We start from the raw sequence: 19,381 nt of genomic DNA on the forward strand, positions 1-19,381 counted from the left end.
GGACTTTCTTGTAGATATTAATTGTCCATTCTATAATACCGTAGAACATTTATTTGTTCTATTTTCAAAAGATTCCGCAGCGCACGCGATGGCAGAATTCTTATTAAGGATACGTTATTGCATTTTTGGTAAGGATCCCTAATTTTTTTGGAAATGCAATATATGTTGCTCAGTGAAAATGCAGCTTTCTAATGGTGAAAGAATTTTTGAAATCGGTCCAGTAGTTTATGCGTGAAAACCATACATACATACATAATTACAAACATTTCCTCATTATAATATTAGTATAGACATGTAAGTATGTAATGTGGATATCTCATTATTATCCACTTATGTTATGTGAATAATGATATTGAGAGATTTGTATCTTACGAATTGCGGGGTAAATTTTCCCTCACACGGTAAAACTAAATACATATTGTGACGTATTATTTTTTATCTCTTATATAAAAATAAATACACGCGCTCTATACTATTGTAATATACAGGATGTCCCAAAAAGTAGTGATGAACGAAAGGTAGAGGACCTAGAGGGCTATCCGAATCACCCCCATGTATGTCATGCGATTTTCCGTATTTTCGGAGTTATGACGATTTTTTTAAATTTTTCACCGATCGCCGAGTACTATTATATTTTCACTCATGGTGACGTCAATTATTGCGGAAGATACTTCATTTTTTTTGTGTGCTAAGCTGAAAGATAGGCCAATTCAGTATGGTAACATTTACCATCGCTAGATCTTTGAATGGAATAAAAAAAAGAATTAAATGCCAAGAAAGATAAAATAACCCAGTATGTTCACCACTTCAAGGGCCCGTAAAAAAATAAAATCACTTAAAAATCTGTGTAAAAATGTTTTCTGTTTGGCTTTTAAAAACTTGCTCTATCTATCATGAAGCTACCTTGAAAATTTCATTTTATTATTCAGAAGGCTTCAATCGAAAAATTGAAATCTAAATGTGGTAAGTGCAAAAATTGAATTAACATTATGATTAATAAAAACAAATTAAAACCAATAACAAGGTGTTTAATTACCAGAAATTTTTAAAATGACCCCGCTGTTGCTCAGTGCAAGTGCGATATCACCGTAAAAAGTTGTCTTTTAAATGTTTGAATGACCTTTAATTTATCATTCTTAATGGTTTCTTCTGCTACTATGAATTTCCCGGCTATAATTTTATCCAAATTGTGGCAGCGTGAGTCGCATTATGCTCTGTAATTGGAAAACAGCCTATAACACCCGTCACCCGTGCACACGAGCGTGCACACAATACGAAATTATTTTTTTAAGATCTATGCAAAACAGTCTGTCACAGAGGATCTGACATTTGACGTTTGCACAGTGATGTCAAATCTTTGTCTTTGATTTCATTCGCTTTTCAGCTCACTTTTCAGGTTTCATAATTTACACTTCATAGTTCATGTTTGTCACAACGTCGTGTGTTGACCTGCCAAGTGAAAGCGAATAACGATAAAGATTTCACAGTACATTTCGATTTATCTGCTATCTACACATATCGTGTCGAAATCATAAAGGTGACAAAAATTTCCTTTTGTGTTTGTGTACAGTGCATTGGCAAATTTGGTGCGCAATAATCATAATTTTTTGCAACAATATTTTTGTTTTGATAATCTTATTGACATTTGTAGCCACGCATAGGTGATTTAAAGTCGTGTAGGTTGTTTCGGAAGTATTTTAGTAATGTCTGGTGAGGATAAAGACATGAACGGTGAAGTGGGTTCGACGATAAATTCGCAAGCTTTACAAGCAGCTGATGATGAGAATTTGAAATCATGTTGGGTGTGCTTTGCGACAGAACAGGACGACAGACTTGCTGCGTGGGTTCAGCCTTGCAAGTGCATTGGAACTACAAAGTGGGTGAGTAGCTTGTTTATAAAGTTGAATAAGGAATAAGCCTATTTCCACAAGGTTTTAGCCGGTTTTAAGGGGTTTCTTTAGAGAACTGCCGCACGAATTATAGGTTTTTTGTGGGTGGGGGATGGGGGGGAGGAGGGGGGGACCCTCCCACCAAAAGGAGAAAGTTAGGAAACCAATAGTTTTGGAGAAAAATCAATTTTCCTATTCTAACCTCAAAATGTATGGAATTGGTGTAACAAAAATTTTACGATACATAAATAAAATACAAACAAGTTGTGAAAACCTACGTAGTTTTTTTTATTTGAGTGGGAATCGCCTAAAAGTCGCTTCTGGCACTCGCCGGCCGCTGCCGCGGCACGCTCGCTTCGCTCGCTCGGCTCGTGCGGCAGTTCAAGAGTAAACCTAACACGCTCGTCACTTCGCTCCTCGCTACCTATTTGGATATTAAAAATAAAAGTTTAATAGTTTTTTAACCTACCTACGTAGATTTTTTTTTGTTTGAGTAGGAATCGCCCTAAAATCGCTTTTGGCACTCGCCGGCCGCAGCGTAAAGTCACAGTACAGTGAAATGGAACGTCTTGGTCCGCTTTTTTGCACAACAAAACGGATAAATGCACTTTTTTCGCACAAAAAATTATTAACTTTAAAAATTAATAACTAAAAAACTACAAGTTTCCTAACGATAATATTTTGGAATTACAATCTTACATTACCTAGCTAACTAAAAATATAAATATTTCCAACAAATTCGTGCGGCAGTTAACTAAAGCCAACCCGGTTTTAATGTTATAAGCAGTTTAAATTGCAATTTTGTAATGGCAATATTTAAATACCCTCAAGTAGGATTATTATTTAAATCTTTTACCTGATACTTGATCAAGTCAACCAAATTTATAGGAATAACCCATTGAGCCCCGAACGGCCCGATCGGTCCACGACACAATAGATTTTCTATTGTGTCTGTGATTCCGGGGCCTGAGTTATTACAGGAAAAGGATAAAGTAATAAAAAAAATTATTGTCCATTTTGATTTGTAGTGACTTGTAAGATGTATTAATTGTTATCACATTCAAAACATAAACAATGTGAAAATGATGGACTTTGATCCATGCGTTAAACATTAAATTAATATGAATTGTGCACATCCACACCCTCAATTAATTTGATAATAATATTAGTTAAATATTTATGCATAAAACCTATTTAAAGTTAAACTCGCACCTCATTTATGATTACAAATACATTAGATTATTTTACCTATGTGTTATGTGTATAATATCAATATGAGGTTGATTTTTTAAATCTTTCTATTAATCTTTCTATAAAATTATAATTTTCAATAATTTAAAATATTAAATAAAATAATAATGGCTTGGCGAATAGACAAAAACTGACTGAGCATGTTTTGTCATAATTATTTAATAACCAAACTTTACAAGTTTAAAGTTTAAGTATTTATTTCAACTTACTTATAATTATGAATGTTAAATTAAAATTAAGTTAGGCATTTACATTATTGTATTGTGTGTCAAAGAACACAGACAAAATTTAGCATAGGTACACATCAGGTTTTGAAAGCAAGAGTAACAAAAACATTATACATTTGTATGTTCCTACAATATTTGGAATGTAACAGAGAACACAATGTACTAAAGAAAAATTGTTTATATATTGAAAATTCTATCCATGTTTGATAGCCCATTTATTGAGGAAGGCTAAAATATATTGTTGCACTAAGGGCCGATTTTTCGATGCTTGGATAAAACGGATAAAACTTATTCATCGAATACCTAATGTATAAAACTGCCATTTTAATTGCTCGTATTTGACAGCTTACGTGACATTTTAATATTATCGTGTATCTTTATTGGACGGATAAGTTTTATCCAAGCATTGAAAAATCGGTCCCAAGACAAAAAAAAGCGGTGTAATGGAGGTAAAACCGCGGGACACAGCTATTTTAGTATAACTATTAGGAAAATAGAATTGGTTTAAGGTTATTTGTTGCTAATTAATAAGTACACATTAAAATATGCCATTCTTACATCAGTAGTTCGGTATAATGACAACTTTGGCATGCTAAAATGAACATTTATTTACCTAAAATATTCATGTACAAATTAAGAAACCATTATTTTTTACATTATTGTAACAATTTAACTTGTTTGATGAGTCTAAAAAGGAATAAAATAAGTTTGACCTGAATTTAAGTTATTTCGTCATTACCTTAGAAAGTTAATAATAGCTGACAATGGTTTATGAATAACAATGTTATTGTAATTTACTTTTCAAAGGGGATAAGTTAGTGAACTGTGTCGCAACTTTGCTTTTGTTGTCTCCTTGATTGTAAAGAAACATGATTCATATCTATAAAGATATTGATGGTGTAAGTATGTTGTTCAAATGATAAAAGCCTTTTTACTTAAAAAAGACAAAGTCTTTTGGTTTCTCATAAAATTACTGTAAGGTCTATTTAAGTAGTATTTTTACATACAAGGTAAAATATTGTCAGTTACAATCAGCAATTGTAACTGATATTTCACAATATGCGAAAATAAATTAAGTTTGTTCATTATAGAAAATGTAGAACAACATTTATATTTTATTTGTTAGGTATAATATTGTTTTAGTAGTAGTATTTAATACCAAGCAGACTTTACAATCAATATTTCGTTTTTTTATAGCTCTACTAGCTTTCCGCCCGCGGCTTCGCCCGCATTTTCAAAGATAAACCCGCATAGTTCACGTTCCCGTGGGATTTCCGGGATAAAACCTATCCTATGTGTAAATCCAAGTTACCCTCTATATGTGTGCTAAAATTCATTGTAATCGGTTCAGTAGTTTTTGCGTGAAAGAGTAACAAACATCCATACAAACTTTCAAATTTATAATATTAACAGGATGATCCAGCATTTGATGATGGTTAGTTTGGATATATAGGTATAATATTAGGTTTCCAACTCCCTTCACCGTTGCATAAAACAAAATAATACTGTAGTTAGACCATACCATGTTATTTTATTTTGTTGTATTGAATTTGTAGGGCTGCCGAAAGTACAATGGTGGCCCAATTTCAATGAGGATCAAATACCATTAACGAATATTTACTTTTAAAATTATTGTTCCCGTACTTCTACATTGTAGTTAATAGATATAATATATCGTAGCAGTTAATTATGCCGTGGATTCTGCCTAGATAAGATGCATGGAAATCATATTATGTTTAAATGGTTGCATCCGTTACATTGAGAAAATGTAAGGGTATTTACATAACCGTTTCCACAAACCATTTATAGTTTTCTCACAAATATTGTAAGGAAAATTCAATGCAATGTGATGTCAATAAAGATTTGCTCCTTGAACCCAATAAATCGTATCAATTGAGTGGCGATAAAATGAATTGACATTACGCTATAATACTATTCATTATTATCATTGAAGCAATTATATTTAGACGCTACAGTATAGTACATATAATTAGTTTTTCTTGATATTTTTGGTTGGATTACTTGTTGACCAATGCCTCTGAAACAAAAGATATTTCCGTAAATATTTTTTACTAGCTTTCCGCCCACGGCATCGCCCGCGATTTCAAAGAAAAACCTGCGTATCTCTCGTTCCCGTGGGATTTCCGGGATAAAACATAGCCTATGTGTTAATCCAAGTTACCCTCTATATGTGTGCTAAATTTCATTGAAATCGGTCCAGTAGTTTATGCGTGAAAAGCATATACATACATACATACATACATACATCATTACAAACCTTTCCTCTTTATAATAGTTATTAGTATACATGAACAGGAGTGTTACCATGATGTCATAAAGCAGTATTAATTTCAGTGTGATCAGTGATAGCGCTAGATAACCTATATATACTAATAACCCCATCAATATTCAACACTGGAAATAATAATGCTTTAGACATCATGGTAACCCCCCACTATAATTTTTATGTAGAAGTGTGAAGTTTAGATATGGTAATTATAATTTATTTTCTTAAGAATTGGGTTATCAAACAACAATATTGTGCGATTCTGTCAGGTGGTTTAGAGATTAGAATGTTCAAATAAGCAAGCAGGTATAATATTTGTCTACTATCTAATAGATAACTTATAGGCAGAGCAAATATTTGTATTACCTACAATGTTCTGAATAAGTTTAATTTTAGCTAGACAAATACTATTTTTATTTAATTACTTAATGTGTTAGCGCTTAAAATGTGATAATACCAAACCGCAAAACGTAAAAAAAAAGTTTTTAGCAGCAAGACCTTGCGAGTTGCGGTAGGTTTCAATAAAATACAATAACATAAAGCTCTTTAGTTTCGTAGACGTTTTTATGATGGGAAATTCTCATAATTATGCGTAAATCATATTGAGAGAACATTCTACGATTTTATCTTCATGCGTGCTTGTTTATGCCTATTATTTAAGACCAATGATGACGTATTTTAGACTGCTATCAGAAAACCTAATTGGTAGCGTGATAATAAATAGCATTCCTCGATAAGTCAACTATACAACACAAAAATATTTTTCCAATTCAATTCAATCAAACCAATTCGTTAATTTGAACTAGCAGTTCGAATTGACGAATTGAGAGTAGATTATAGACGAAGTTGCGACTTGCGTGGGTCAGCTAGTCCATAATAATTAATACCTATAGCTTTGGCTTTTACACATTAGGTTGTATCATGTATGAAAATATTAGGTATCTGAGTTAAGCTCTGTTCGTTTCGGACATCGACCAGCGGAATTCAATTCGGCGGAAATTACAAGGAAAGTCCTTGAAGCTCGTTAAATGCAAAGGATTGGTTAATACTTAATTGTGTGTTTGGTTATGGGAGTTTGCAAAAAATAGTATATTATTTTCTTTGTCACATTATTATTACTTTTCGCAACAACAACTAGCACAGGTAGTTCTGTCTCATTTATATCACACATATAAATAAACAACCTTATCAGAATTTTATTAATTTCGCAGGTATTTTTTCCCTATTTATATCGAAACCATTATTAGTTTGTCTAAATTCTAAAACCTTTTAATACCATTAATAGATAATATACAATAAATAAAAATGAATCGCAAAATGTGTTGGTAAGCGCATAACTCGAGAACGGCTGAACCGATTTCGATAATTCTTTTTTTATTATATTCCTTGAAGTACGAGGATGGTTCTTATGTAGAGAAAACGTAAACATGTACCACGGGCGAAGCCGGGGCGGATCGCTAGTATACAATAAATGAAGCTATACGATTCCCAAGTAGTTACCTATTAATAATCGTTATTTCAATTCTCAGTTTGTAACAATGATATGTATCGATATTGCGTTAGGTTAATGAACCCATTTGCTGATTGGTGAGTGCAATTTGGCCATGAGCCGGTAGGAGTCAGGACCTATTTAGAATCTACATAATATAATATCTAACTAGCAATAATATTTTGAAAAAGTAAAAAATTTGGAAAATCCAAAAGTGCACGCCTCATAATTTTTTTTTAATAAATATTTATTAATTATTATTTTTGTTTATTTAATAACAATTAAACCACATCGAATCAGACCCTGAAAAATGAAAGGGTTCTATTCCTGAGCATACTCAAGCGTAAGAGAAAAAAAAAGACTCGATTAGTAAAGTATTTCGGTCGCTATCGTGTTAACAAGAAAAAGGATCCGCACATACAGACACACGGACGTCCAAGACAGAACTTTTTTAAACTGTTTTTTAACTAGTTTAAATAACAAAAATGACATCAAAAATATCATGAACGTTAAAAATAGTGTTTTTTCTTAATATGTGTGTGTATGTATTATCTTACAAGTGCAATGTATGATACTTAAAGACATTTTAAGTTTGAAAAATCAGATGTTTTGCGCGAAGTGACAGTAGTACCCACCTCAACGCTTCGCTTATGAGGCGTGCAATAAGCTCTTAGTAATGAAGCACAATTTACCAGCTTTCATCATATAGGTCCGTGGGGAAATAGTAGATGTCATTATTCTACGGAAAATATGTCCATTCTGAAAAACACACACACATCGTCAACTTATGGACACAAGTCAGATAATAATAAAACTTTAACGATTACAAGTCGCTCTCTAGAATCCTAACTCTTCAGATACAAAAAACTTATCAAAAGTTGGCTCCGTTGCGATGTGATAGAAAAACAAACAAACACACAATAGCTTTCGCATTAATATTAATATAATATTGAGTAATATAACGTGCCAAGATTCCGTTACTTCAATTGCTATTACAAAAACGATATTTTATGCTCATTTAAAAAAAAATCCACTATCCTAAACTTCCTTGCAGGTACATCAAAGCTGCCTCCAGCGATGGGTGGACGAAAAACAGCGGGGCAACATCAGCAGAAAGGTCCTCTGTCCTCAATGCAAAGCGGAGTACATAGTCGTGTTCCCCTCCATGGGGACATTTGTAGCGCTCCTGGATGCTATGGAAGAGATCACGCACAAGATCAGCCCGTTCATAGCGGGTGGTGTGCTTCTGGGATCGATATATTGGATCGCTATTACCTATGGTGCTGTTACTGTTATGCAAGTGAGTGCCTTTTCTGCTTTTATTTAGATACCTGCCTAAAAAAATGGAGCTACAAATTTTGTGTTGTGTTCAATTGACCTACAGCAGTTCCCTGTGTATTTTGGGTCAAATAAACTTTTTTTGTGTTCACTTTGTCTTGTAGGAATGATCTTCTTCTTTTTTGTTTATGGCCTTCCCGATCTTATTAATAATTTGTGTGTTATGATTTAACTCTAAAACTACTGGACCAATATAAAAATTATTTAATCACCCGTGGACAGTTATATGCGGAAAATGATAATCATGTTGAAGCTACCTTTAAACTTGATAAGAGCCCATTTTATATTGGTTAATGGATGAAATTTTCTGTATTTTGTTAGAAAGATAGATGTACAAGTTTTATCACGATATGAATGCTTTAGATTTAGATTAGGTACTTATGTTTATTTTAATAAGTTCAAACTTGAAACTGATTTAAATGGTCTTCTATAAATTTTCTCATATAGGTAGGTACTAATCATTTAACTCGTGGCGACGCTCACTATAAAGTTATATCACACCCCGGACACTCCATACAAAATGATCGTTTTGACAGTCACACTGTAGAGACTGCAAATGTGTGTGTTAACGCTTTATGGTTGGCACATTTGTGACTAGCGTAAAAAAAAATTCGCGTTTTTCTGATGAAATACATCCGTAAACAGCACAATATCTAACCATTTTCTACGAAAAACTATAATCACAAATCCAAAATAATAAAATTACTTTAAGTCAATTTGATTAATGTTGTCAATCTTCGTTGCGTATCGTCCTTGCAGAAAAATATGGCCCATTTTATGTCTGATCGCGCGGGGGTGAGGTAAGTTTAATTTTGGCGGGAGGCGGAGAGTGTCCGTTCTGTAGCGTTTAGCTACTATTGTGTATTCTGTGGTTATACAGGGTGTCCCACTGTTGGTATACTAAGCTCAAAGGAGGTTATAGTTTTGCATACGCTGAGTACGTAAAAAATACTTAAAAAAATCCAGACGCATTTTTTTTTTCAAATAGATGAATTCTTAAAACTCTATGTGTACACCCATAACAAGCAACCCGCCCATTTTTGCCACTAGCACGTGAGCTATCGTTTAAGATTATGTTTTCATAGACAAAATGCTCACATTAGAGAAGCGGTATATGACGGCTGCGCGAAGCTAGAGAAGAAAACATGGATTTTCAGGAAAAATTTATCAAAAATTTTTGAACGTAATTTTGTTGTTTATGTATTTTTTACGTGATCAGTGTATGCAAAACTACAAGTTGCTTCGCGCTTAGTATACCAATAGCGGGACACCCTGTATATCTAATTTGAAAGTACTTCATTTTCCTTTAGAAATACAGTTTATAAAAAAGAAATAATTTTCAGCAACTTACAAACTAAGATGCATTTTAATGTTTGATCTATTCCCCGTCGAAGTTCAGCGTAACAGAAAGTATAAGATTGAACACCTTACTGGTTAAAGATCTGTAAAACTGTAAGGAAACCAGTACTCAAGTATTTATCTACACTTAATTTTATTGCGAAGCCGTCATATAAGTAGCCTGTTTTATTTATCACACTACTAGATGTCGCTGACGGTATCCTAGAAGGCGCTATCGAAATGTTTTATGAATACCGTATATACAACGTAGGGAGCTTAGCACGGCAAATCGATCGTTTAGATATTCTTTATTTGATTTGATATTTTTTGGCAGCACTATCTTGTGATTACTGACTTATCAGTTGTGATCGTGATAGTGCTTTATAATAATATATTATGTTTGTAATTTGTGAATATGTTAGTTATTAATGTTAATTCAGTAATATGCGTTGCATATTGTAATCTTTTACCGATATCACATATTACCACTAAACAGTGCCACAAAATTTTCGCATTCTTCTAAAATCTAAAGTCTAAGCTAATCTTAACAACAGTTAAATCCAAAGAACCTGATATCATTACTTATCTCAAACGTTTTATCATTGTAATGGTTTTGTAAACTAAAGACAATATTACATATTTGTCTTTTCTTATACGTAGATATCTATTTTTATAGGTATATAGTATATACATTTTGCTGTAGGTACCGTGTATTTTGTCATATAGTGGAGTGCCTGGGGGTCTTCACCTCGGATTAGAGTTATAGTGAATGAATATTATGATCGATGTGGGATATTGTTTTTTAAACTATAAATTGCAATGTTTACCCAATTTTTTTTGTGCACTCCGTTGTTTCATTGTTTAAACAAATTATTGTATATTGTATATTTTCACAATAAATAAATAAATAAATTATTTACTTTATTGACTATTTTATATCAACCTTTAAAACAAATTACGTAGGTACGAGAGCTTCGAAATAAATTACAATATCTGTAAAATATCAAGTAATTACTAGATATCATTAACGAATAGTTGTTTATACGTTATAGCTCAGAAATAATGATATCGCAGTACGTAATCATTAATGCTATCGTGCAATGACACACAAGGTCATCTAGATGTTAGTAAGACAATAATAGCAGATTTAAACTAATTGCTTTAATGGTACGAGTATGTTTTATTCTGAAAAACTTGCAATGGTTGGTGGTAAATGAAACACTTTGCTCGACTGTAAGCTGTAGTCATGCTGTAGTACAGTATGTATTGAACTGCATTAGACTGATGAACAACAGGACTATATACTATGACGCACACATACATTACATTACACACTACAAACTCTTGAAATAATTGTATTGTCACCGTCCCTTGATAAGTGTGCAAAGTATGAATAAAATCTGTCTTTAAAGAGAGTTTAAATCGAGTGTAACGGAGTCGTTTACATACAAACATACAGTTGAAACTAAAAGCTTCGGGATATATGGAAAACATAATATACCTAACCGTTTAATGTTATGTTGATTAAATTTCACGATGTGCTTGATATATAGGAAGTGTTTACTCATTTCTTGGAACAATATGTTGACACTATACTGTTAAAAAAATAATAAATTAAATTTACAAGTAGGAATACAGTTAACAGTATGTTTATAAAAAAAATATACAATAATACTGATAAATGCAGTTTGACAGTCCAAAGTTCGTAAATGCATTTTTGATTTTGAAAGCCTCTTGAGATTATTAATATTTTCTGAACTAAAATATGGTCTCCAGTCAAATAAGTTGCGTGTAGAAATGTATTCTCTGCTGACCGTATGTATAATCTTGCTGACCAAGTAATTATTCTGCCGAGTGACTGTTAATTTTGCAGATACATAATAAAACTCGCTGCCAGTTAGTGTATAAATTGCTGACCACAATGATTATTTACAGAACACGAATTGCAGTCTAATTTTAATTAATGCTAACAAAATCTTTGAATACTGACAAAATGATTTATTAGCGGTTATTTCTTGCGAAACAAATTTTTTAAATGGCATGCACAGTAATTACTTCTGCTAAAAAACCGTATCAAAATCCGTTGCGTTGTTTCATCATACAATATATATATATATATTCTATTTTATAGATCTAAACAATCATACGAACGGAGACATAGGTGTGAGACTTTGTTTTATAATAGGTATCTATTAGTATGAAAATAATCAACTTTCTATGATAATCGCGAAAGCATTAAAATTTGTATGAATAATTATTTATGTTTAGAATTTTTGTAAAATTATCGAGTCGTTCGACTTGCATTGATATTGCATTGACTAAATTAGATTAGATATGGATTTCCATGCTCAGATCATTAGCATTTCCTCAATGTCTTCATGGATATTCGATTTCAAATAATTTACGTCTATTTCTTTAAATATTTGTCAGTGTTTTTTCGAAAAACAAAAATGACCTCTAAATTCTAATTCAAGTAAAGTAAGAATCTATAGGTAAATGGCAATTAATAAACTATGTTTAAATAAGTGCCGGAAACTATGTGATTTTCTAAAGAAACTATTATAAAAAGTTATTCTAATGTTGTAAAGCATGAAATATGATGCTAACGATTATAACGATTAAAAATAGGATCATGATATGAATCGAATCGGTGGCTATTACTTTCTTAATATTAGTAGATTAAGTTAATTGCTACCTCTTTGTATTAAAAAATGCATTTATAATACCTAATAATAAAATATAAGCCTGTATGTATACAATTGAGTAATCTGCAGTAAAGTAACAAAATGATACAATATATATGTATACTAGCGACCCGCCCCGGCTTCGCACGGATGCAATGCTGATACTTAATACACTACAGAAAAACTTTTAACGTTTTTAAAAACATAGCGGCCCGGCCGCGGCCGGCCGGTACCGCCGCAAACGGTACGTCCCGCAATTTTTAAATCTGTAATATATTCGAAAATATTCACTTAAATCACACGATGTAAAGGGCCATATAGATCTATATTAAATGAACAATGTATTCAAGGTATTTAATTGATTAAGGATTAATGCTGTATTGGTTAAAATCGCTTCGAAAATAAGCCATTATTTGTCGTAAAAAGTAAATGACAAAAAAAGTTATTGTGGGTTATCCATAAGAGATAGACATATGCCATCGCGGACTTTTCTGTAGACAGGGGCGTGCACAGAGTTTTTGGACAGGGTAGGCAGAAATGGTCGCGGAAGAATTCCAACAAATACCTACCCGCGGCCCCATCATTAAAGCGGCTCGACGGAACACAGTGGGGTTTTAGTTGGTAAGAATCCGACATAACCCACGGCTCCTTCCCCGGGGGCCGTGGGTATCTTTGGAAGATTTCCCCACTATAAAAAAAAAAAAAAAAAGGGTAGGCAGAAATATTGCAATGATAATAAGTCATAAAAACTAATATTTCATATTGCAGTAAGTACTGATATTTGATTGGAGATACATATAGTATTTCCGCAAAATAATGGAAAACATATCACGAACATAGGTCATATTATCTATAAAATAATTGTCAAAGTAGGTATGATATCCTAACTAGTATTCTATATTATGTAATTAATGATTAACTTTACCTTTGTGTATTACAAATTCCGGTATAGATCCATTTATACATAGATCGGCCTTTTTCCTATCACTCTCTGTTTGATAAAAGTTTATTCATAAAACAAAAATAAGAATATTAGGTAAGTATGCCTTATGGCTTATTATCTTACAAAATACACTGATGATATACATAATCTATTTAGTTACTCTCAAAACACTTCACTTGCAAATTGTCGTAGTAAACATTATTAATTTTCTCAAAAAACAAATTTAACCTCAAAGTAAACGTTTGTTATTTCCAAAACAAAACAAACGAATAATGATACTACAGGGTGTCTCATAAGTACCCAACGATTTCATGAGGCAAATAATTTAACTAATTATTGGTTTTAAAATATAATATTGACAAATTTTTTTTTTAATTTTAATTTTTAATTTTTATTTTTTGAAGATTACATCGTTGAGATGGCGTCCATTACGATGCCGACATTCTTCGAGTCTTTGGTGAAAGTTTCTGAAAACTTTCTGAAGAAGAGGTCTATCTACGGACGCAATTTTTTCTCCGATGTTGGTCTTCAAGTCGTTCAAAGTTTGCGAAGAATTTTCATACACATTTGACTTAAGATACCCCCATAAAAAAATCGGGTGGCGTCAAATCCGGGCTTCTGGGGAGCCATTCAATGTCACCCCTTCTTGAAATGACTATTTCGGGAAACAATTGGTGTAGGGCTTCAGTTGAGTGGTTAGTTGTATAGGATTTGGCTCCATCCTGTTGGAACCATGTCCTGACATTATAATGCTCACATTCTTGAAGCTCTGGCTCGAAAAAGTTGCGTAGCATGGCCACCTAATGCTTATTTGAGGTTGACGTCGCACCGAACTTGCCACCAACTCAATGTTTTCATCCGTTCTTACACTTCTTGGGCGCCCAGATTTATTGCTTCCTGTTGTGTTTCCGGTAGTGTTGAAACTCCGGATCCATGAGAGTATGGTAGAGTTGCTGGGCGTTTCATCAATATGCCTCAATCGATAATTGAGACGATACAGGCGCCATCGATTTATTGTTTTGAAAATAGGCGCGAACGCAAAAACCGCGTTGCTCTCCCGTGAACGACATGGCGGCAACTAAAAATCCTTGGAACGCGCTAGCTAATGCCGCACTCACCGCTCCCATCAGTTGCGCCGGCTAGTCTAGACACGCTTTTGAAATCGTTGGGTACTTATGAGACACCCTGTATTTGCAGATGGTCTTTACCGCTACAAAATTGTATACATTATCAGACATTATCACACTTCTTAATTTGGTCGCATATTCAACTTCAGTTTCGACTTTCGATGTAGTTCCGAATTCGGTTCGTACCTAATTCGTATATCTTCGTAAAAAGACACTGCCTACCTTGTGTGTTTGTGTGCGTGGTTTTATTACATCAGTGTGCCGTGTTTATAGGCACGCACACATATAAAATATGCGTAGACACGCAGAGCACACATATAAAAACTTAGACACGGATAGTTTGTGTCTTTGCCGTCCCGTGACGTACTGGGTCCTGTGGCGGCGCTAGTGCAGCGCATGAATAGTGACTTGAGCCGAGCCGGTGTTATAGAAATTAGATAATAATGCTACCAAAATACCGATAGATGGATCTAAAATATATTTGAAATATATTTTTATTTCATAACTACATTGCGCAATTAATAAAATTTAATGACGCTGTGAATTTCATTTATGCATATTAAATATTGATCAGAGTTTGGTAAATGGTAGGGTAGGCAGTGTCTTTATGTCTTTATGGAATGCACGCCACTGTCTGTAGACCTTTTCAATGTGTACAATACTTAGTACATTATTTTGATAAAACTCGTAGGGTTCAGCCTGCGTTTGCAATGTAAGCGTAAGAAATGTAATTATTTACGACATCACATTAGAAACCTCAAAAATAACAGTACTTCCCCACTATTTAATGGATGTTATTATACATATAAACCTTCCTCTTGAATCAATCTATCTATTAAAAAAAACCGCATCAAAATCCGTTGCGTAGTTTCAAAGATCTAAGCGTACAAAGGGACATAGGGACATAGGGAAATAGGGACAGAGAATGCGACTTTGTTTTATACTAGTTATGTAGTGATATATTGAAATGTTATTACTTATTAGGCAATGGTTAAGTTACGGTAAAATAAAGAAACTTACAGACAATATTATAAGAATATTATTTGGAAGGTTGTACAAAAACCATGTTCAATTTAAATAAGAAAATGTATTTCCTTAATTTACGATTATTTTTTATCAGATTCTGAACAAAGAATAACAAAAAGGATTGAGATCTTCGAGTATATATTAGTAATAAGATAGCATAGAATTTGCATTTAATCTCACAATACTGCAAGTTTAAGATTTGCCTTTGTTGTATTTAAATTTTACATTTGTATGTAATAAGCTAATTATAAAAATTTACCTTCGTGTCGCAAAGTCGTTTACTTTCTCGCAAATGACCTTTAAATTATATTGGCCTTTACATAATTATTCGTTAAATCGGAAGCTGATAAAAATTCTCTTTTTTATACATATAATTATATAGATAAAAATTACTCTAGGTTCACTTGAAAAAGGTCTTAATAGGAGTTGTGAGGTTGTTCGTGTGCTTAATGACATAATATATTCGGAGCAAAATCTATTTCCATAGAAAATTTCAGGTTCAGTAGTTTTTTCGTGAATAAATTCATTATCACACTAACCTCGTCATACACAATACTGTAGGCTACTGTAGGTTTTTATGTCACTACGTATATGTAACGGGTAATATCGTGAAACAACATTTAGTGAGCCTCAATGTTAACATAACAACATAACAGTTTTCGTATCGATCGAGGGAATGAGGTTTTTGAACCTTTGTCACATATGAAACAGTTATAAAGATCAATGTTAGTTTCAATGAACTGGAAAATTGTTGGTGTTTTCATATTTTGTGTCAATGTAATGAGGGTATGTTTAAAACAGTACATCATGTACATATTTTGTAAGATTTTTACTGTATGAAATTATCAGCGAGGAAATTATAATAATAAAAGTGTTTGTTTCATGTAATCTCAAATGGCCAGATTTATTTTAATGCGGAAATAGAATATATTATATTATTATGTTACGGGAAGGCCTTTTTCACGTAAAGACAATCTTAAACTTTGCGAGGCCTTAGACATTTTGCAAGGTCGATAGACTGACTCGTATTTTTTTATAGCTGTTAAAAATTAAAAAAAAAATTAAAATAAAAAACACTTTATTTGCACACACAAAACATAACAAAATCAAACAATAATAATATACACTGGAGCGCGGCGGTACAAATAGGCGGCCTTATCGTTAAAAAGCGATATCTTCCAGGCAACCTTAGGATATAGGAAAAGTTAGATTGGATATAGGAAATATTTTGATATATTAAAAAACCAATGTCATACCTGAAAATAACCGATACTTCTATCAATTAGTGGAAATTATCATACCAAAACAACAACCCATTAAAATATTGCATATTCGTAATCATAAAGGTGACACGTCATACGATTGTACGATATAATTAATTATTATGTCCAAAATAAAGGAATTATCTTTGTTAAAATATTATTAGGCCAGAAAGACATTCATTTGTAAAAAAATGAATGTATTTCTGGGTATAACACAAAAAATTGAATACAGACGAATTCTAAGCTTTGTTAAAAATATGTGTTGTCACGATTTAAATAAAACAAATCAATTAATCCTACTAATATTATAAATGCGAAAGTTTGTGAGTATGTATGGATTTTTGTTACTCTTTCATGCAAGTAATAAGGAACCGATTACAATGAATTAATGTTATGGTAGCTTAAGGCTTTTTATCCCGGAAATTCCGAAATCCCCTTTGAAAAAGCGTGCGAAGCCGCAGGCAGAAAGATATTCGTCAATAAAACGAGCTAGCAGTTGGCAACGCAATGGTTGTAAAATGTCACTATCATTTGGAATAATTAATAATTAAAGACAATACATACGTAAAATTGAATGTTTTAATTGTTTCTGTTAATGTATGATTCATTCTGTAGACCCATTTACTGATATTTAGTTATTCAACTAAAATAAATGTATTTTAATGTTTGCAAATAAATTCATTTTGACATTTTCTTATGGTGACCTTTGTGTTCATAGGAAGTAACCTGAACTTTAAATTTTAAAGTTTAAAAGAAAATATTATATTGTATGTGTAATTTTAGCGTATAAATGATATTATGCCAATGACTGCTTTATGGATTACCATGATATTATAAATAAAAAAAGTGTTGATAGGTTACCAACGCACTATTCGGTCTTCAAAAACGGCACACTTACGCACACATGATTAGATGTCAATGTGTAATGGGCAATGGCATGATTCAACTATCATAAAATGTGTCTAATTATAGTATATCGACATGCCACTCCCGGCTTCGCCCACATTGTCTGAACCTAATAAATTAAATAATACTAAAACCTTGCACTTGAATCACTCTATCTTTAAAAAAAACCATAAATATCTGCTGCGTAATTATAAAGATCTAAGCATACAGACACACAGACGCGAAAGCGAATTTGTTTTATACTATGTAGTGACTTTGTAGTGATACTATAATTGTTAATGAGCCAATTTCACATTCCAGGTGGTCGGTCACAGAGAAGGTCTAGAGATGATGGAGTCAGCTGACCCGCTGGTGCTTCTCGTATTGCTCCCCACGATACCGGTGACGCTGATCAGCGCGAAGATGTACAATTGGGAGGACTCCGTGCTTTTGTTCTTGAGGAAGTACTGCGCGAAGATACCGGCGCTCACGTACATACTGCCGTTTGGAAAGTGAGTGTATTTATAAGAACATACCACATGTCAAAATCTCATTTTTTACTAAAAAAAAAATGCTCAATATAACTTTGACATAGAACAACTAGTTTTTAAAAAACAGCCAAGGTAGACTCCTTATGTAGACTCCAACTATTTATGTTCTCAGTCTTATTTTTAACTGGGTGTAATATATTTTTTTGGTAAAATTCTATATATTCGAAATAATTACCTACATTTTTTGTATTAAATAATTTGCATAATAATTAATAAACAAGGAAACTTTGAATGGTGACTGCATGCTATATCATATCTGTAAAAATATTTTAATTACAAGGTACTTTTTCTCTATTTCCTTTGTTCAAAACATTTCAGTAATAAAAATCACACTCTATTAACTGTGCGAATATTTAAGTTACCAACCTTAAAATATTTGATTAATATTTATGTTTGTGTTAATAACATATTTTTTTATTATTTCAGCGTCGAAGGTGACAGAGCACAGATCGTCACAGGGCCGACGAACCCAGCAAATCAAAATGGCAACTCACATTTATCACCCACTAGAATATTCTGTTCCGCCCTCCTCCTCCCCACAATTTCCACAATTATAGGCAAAATTTTCTTCAGATCAATTAGAAATAACCTACACAGAACGATACTAGGCGGTCTCACATACATCACCCTAAAAGGCGCGCTAAAAATCTACCACAAACAAATGCTATACATACGCCACTCTAGCCGAAAAATATTAGACTACACAGAGTCAAATCTCAAATTGTACAGAAGTTCGAATCACGTACACCCAGACTCGGTTACTACGAGAGACGATTCTGAACAAGTCGTTTGAAATATAGAAAGAAAAAACATACACTAGTGCATCAAATACTTGCCACATGTAAAAAAAAAACAACGACGGCCAAGGAACGACATTGACATATAATACAGATTATGTAAATTATTTTAACATGACATAAGTTAGTACTTTTTTACGGCGCTAGATGGCGCTGTAACAAGTGTGATTGAGATAAATAGATAATATAACGAATGTCGTTTTTTTTTATTTAAATATAAAGGCATGTAAATATTTGACTTTATTTATTGTAGCATTTGCTATTTTTGTATCACAATTTTGGTTGGG

General features: G+C 32.8%; 1 protein-coding gene across 2 annotated transcripts; it reads left to right on the plus strand.

The window, feature by feature from the left end:
* Positions 1-1,390: 1,390 nt before the first annotated feature.
* LOC149898265 (E3 ubiquitin-protein ligase MARCHF5) lies at positions 1,391-19,248 on the plus strand. Of its 2 annotated transcripts, XM_090115503.1 has the most exons (5): positions 1,391-1,537; positions 1,652-1,880; positions 8,198-8,443; positions 18,068-18,258; positions 18,724-19,248. In XM_090115503.1, exons 2-5 carry the CDS (start codon positions 1,704-1,706, stop codon positions 19,088-19,090), a joined length of 981 nt encoding a protein of 326 aa, XP_089971629.1. In that variant the 5' UTR covers positions 1,391-1,537; positions 1,652-1,703; the 3' UTR covers positions 19,091-19,248. The 2 variants fall into 2 exon arrangements, with proteins under 2 accessions (XP_089971629.1, XP_089971628.1); XM_090115502.1 differs by having other exon boundaries at positions 1,394-1,880.
* The last annotated feature ends 133 nt before the right edge of the window (positions 19,249-19,381 follow it).

The sequence above is a fragment of the Colias eurytheme genome, chromosome 23, assembly GCF_061535395.1.
Source record: "Colias eurytheme isolate Ceu_HAF_F1 chromosome 23, ilColEury1 Martin Lab GWU primary, whole genome shotgun sequence".
In the NCBI taxonomy this organism is placed as follows: domain Eukaryota; kingdom Metazoa; phylum Arthropoda; class Insecta; order Lepidoptera; family Pieridae; genus Colias; species Colias eurytheme.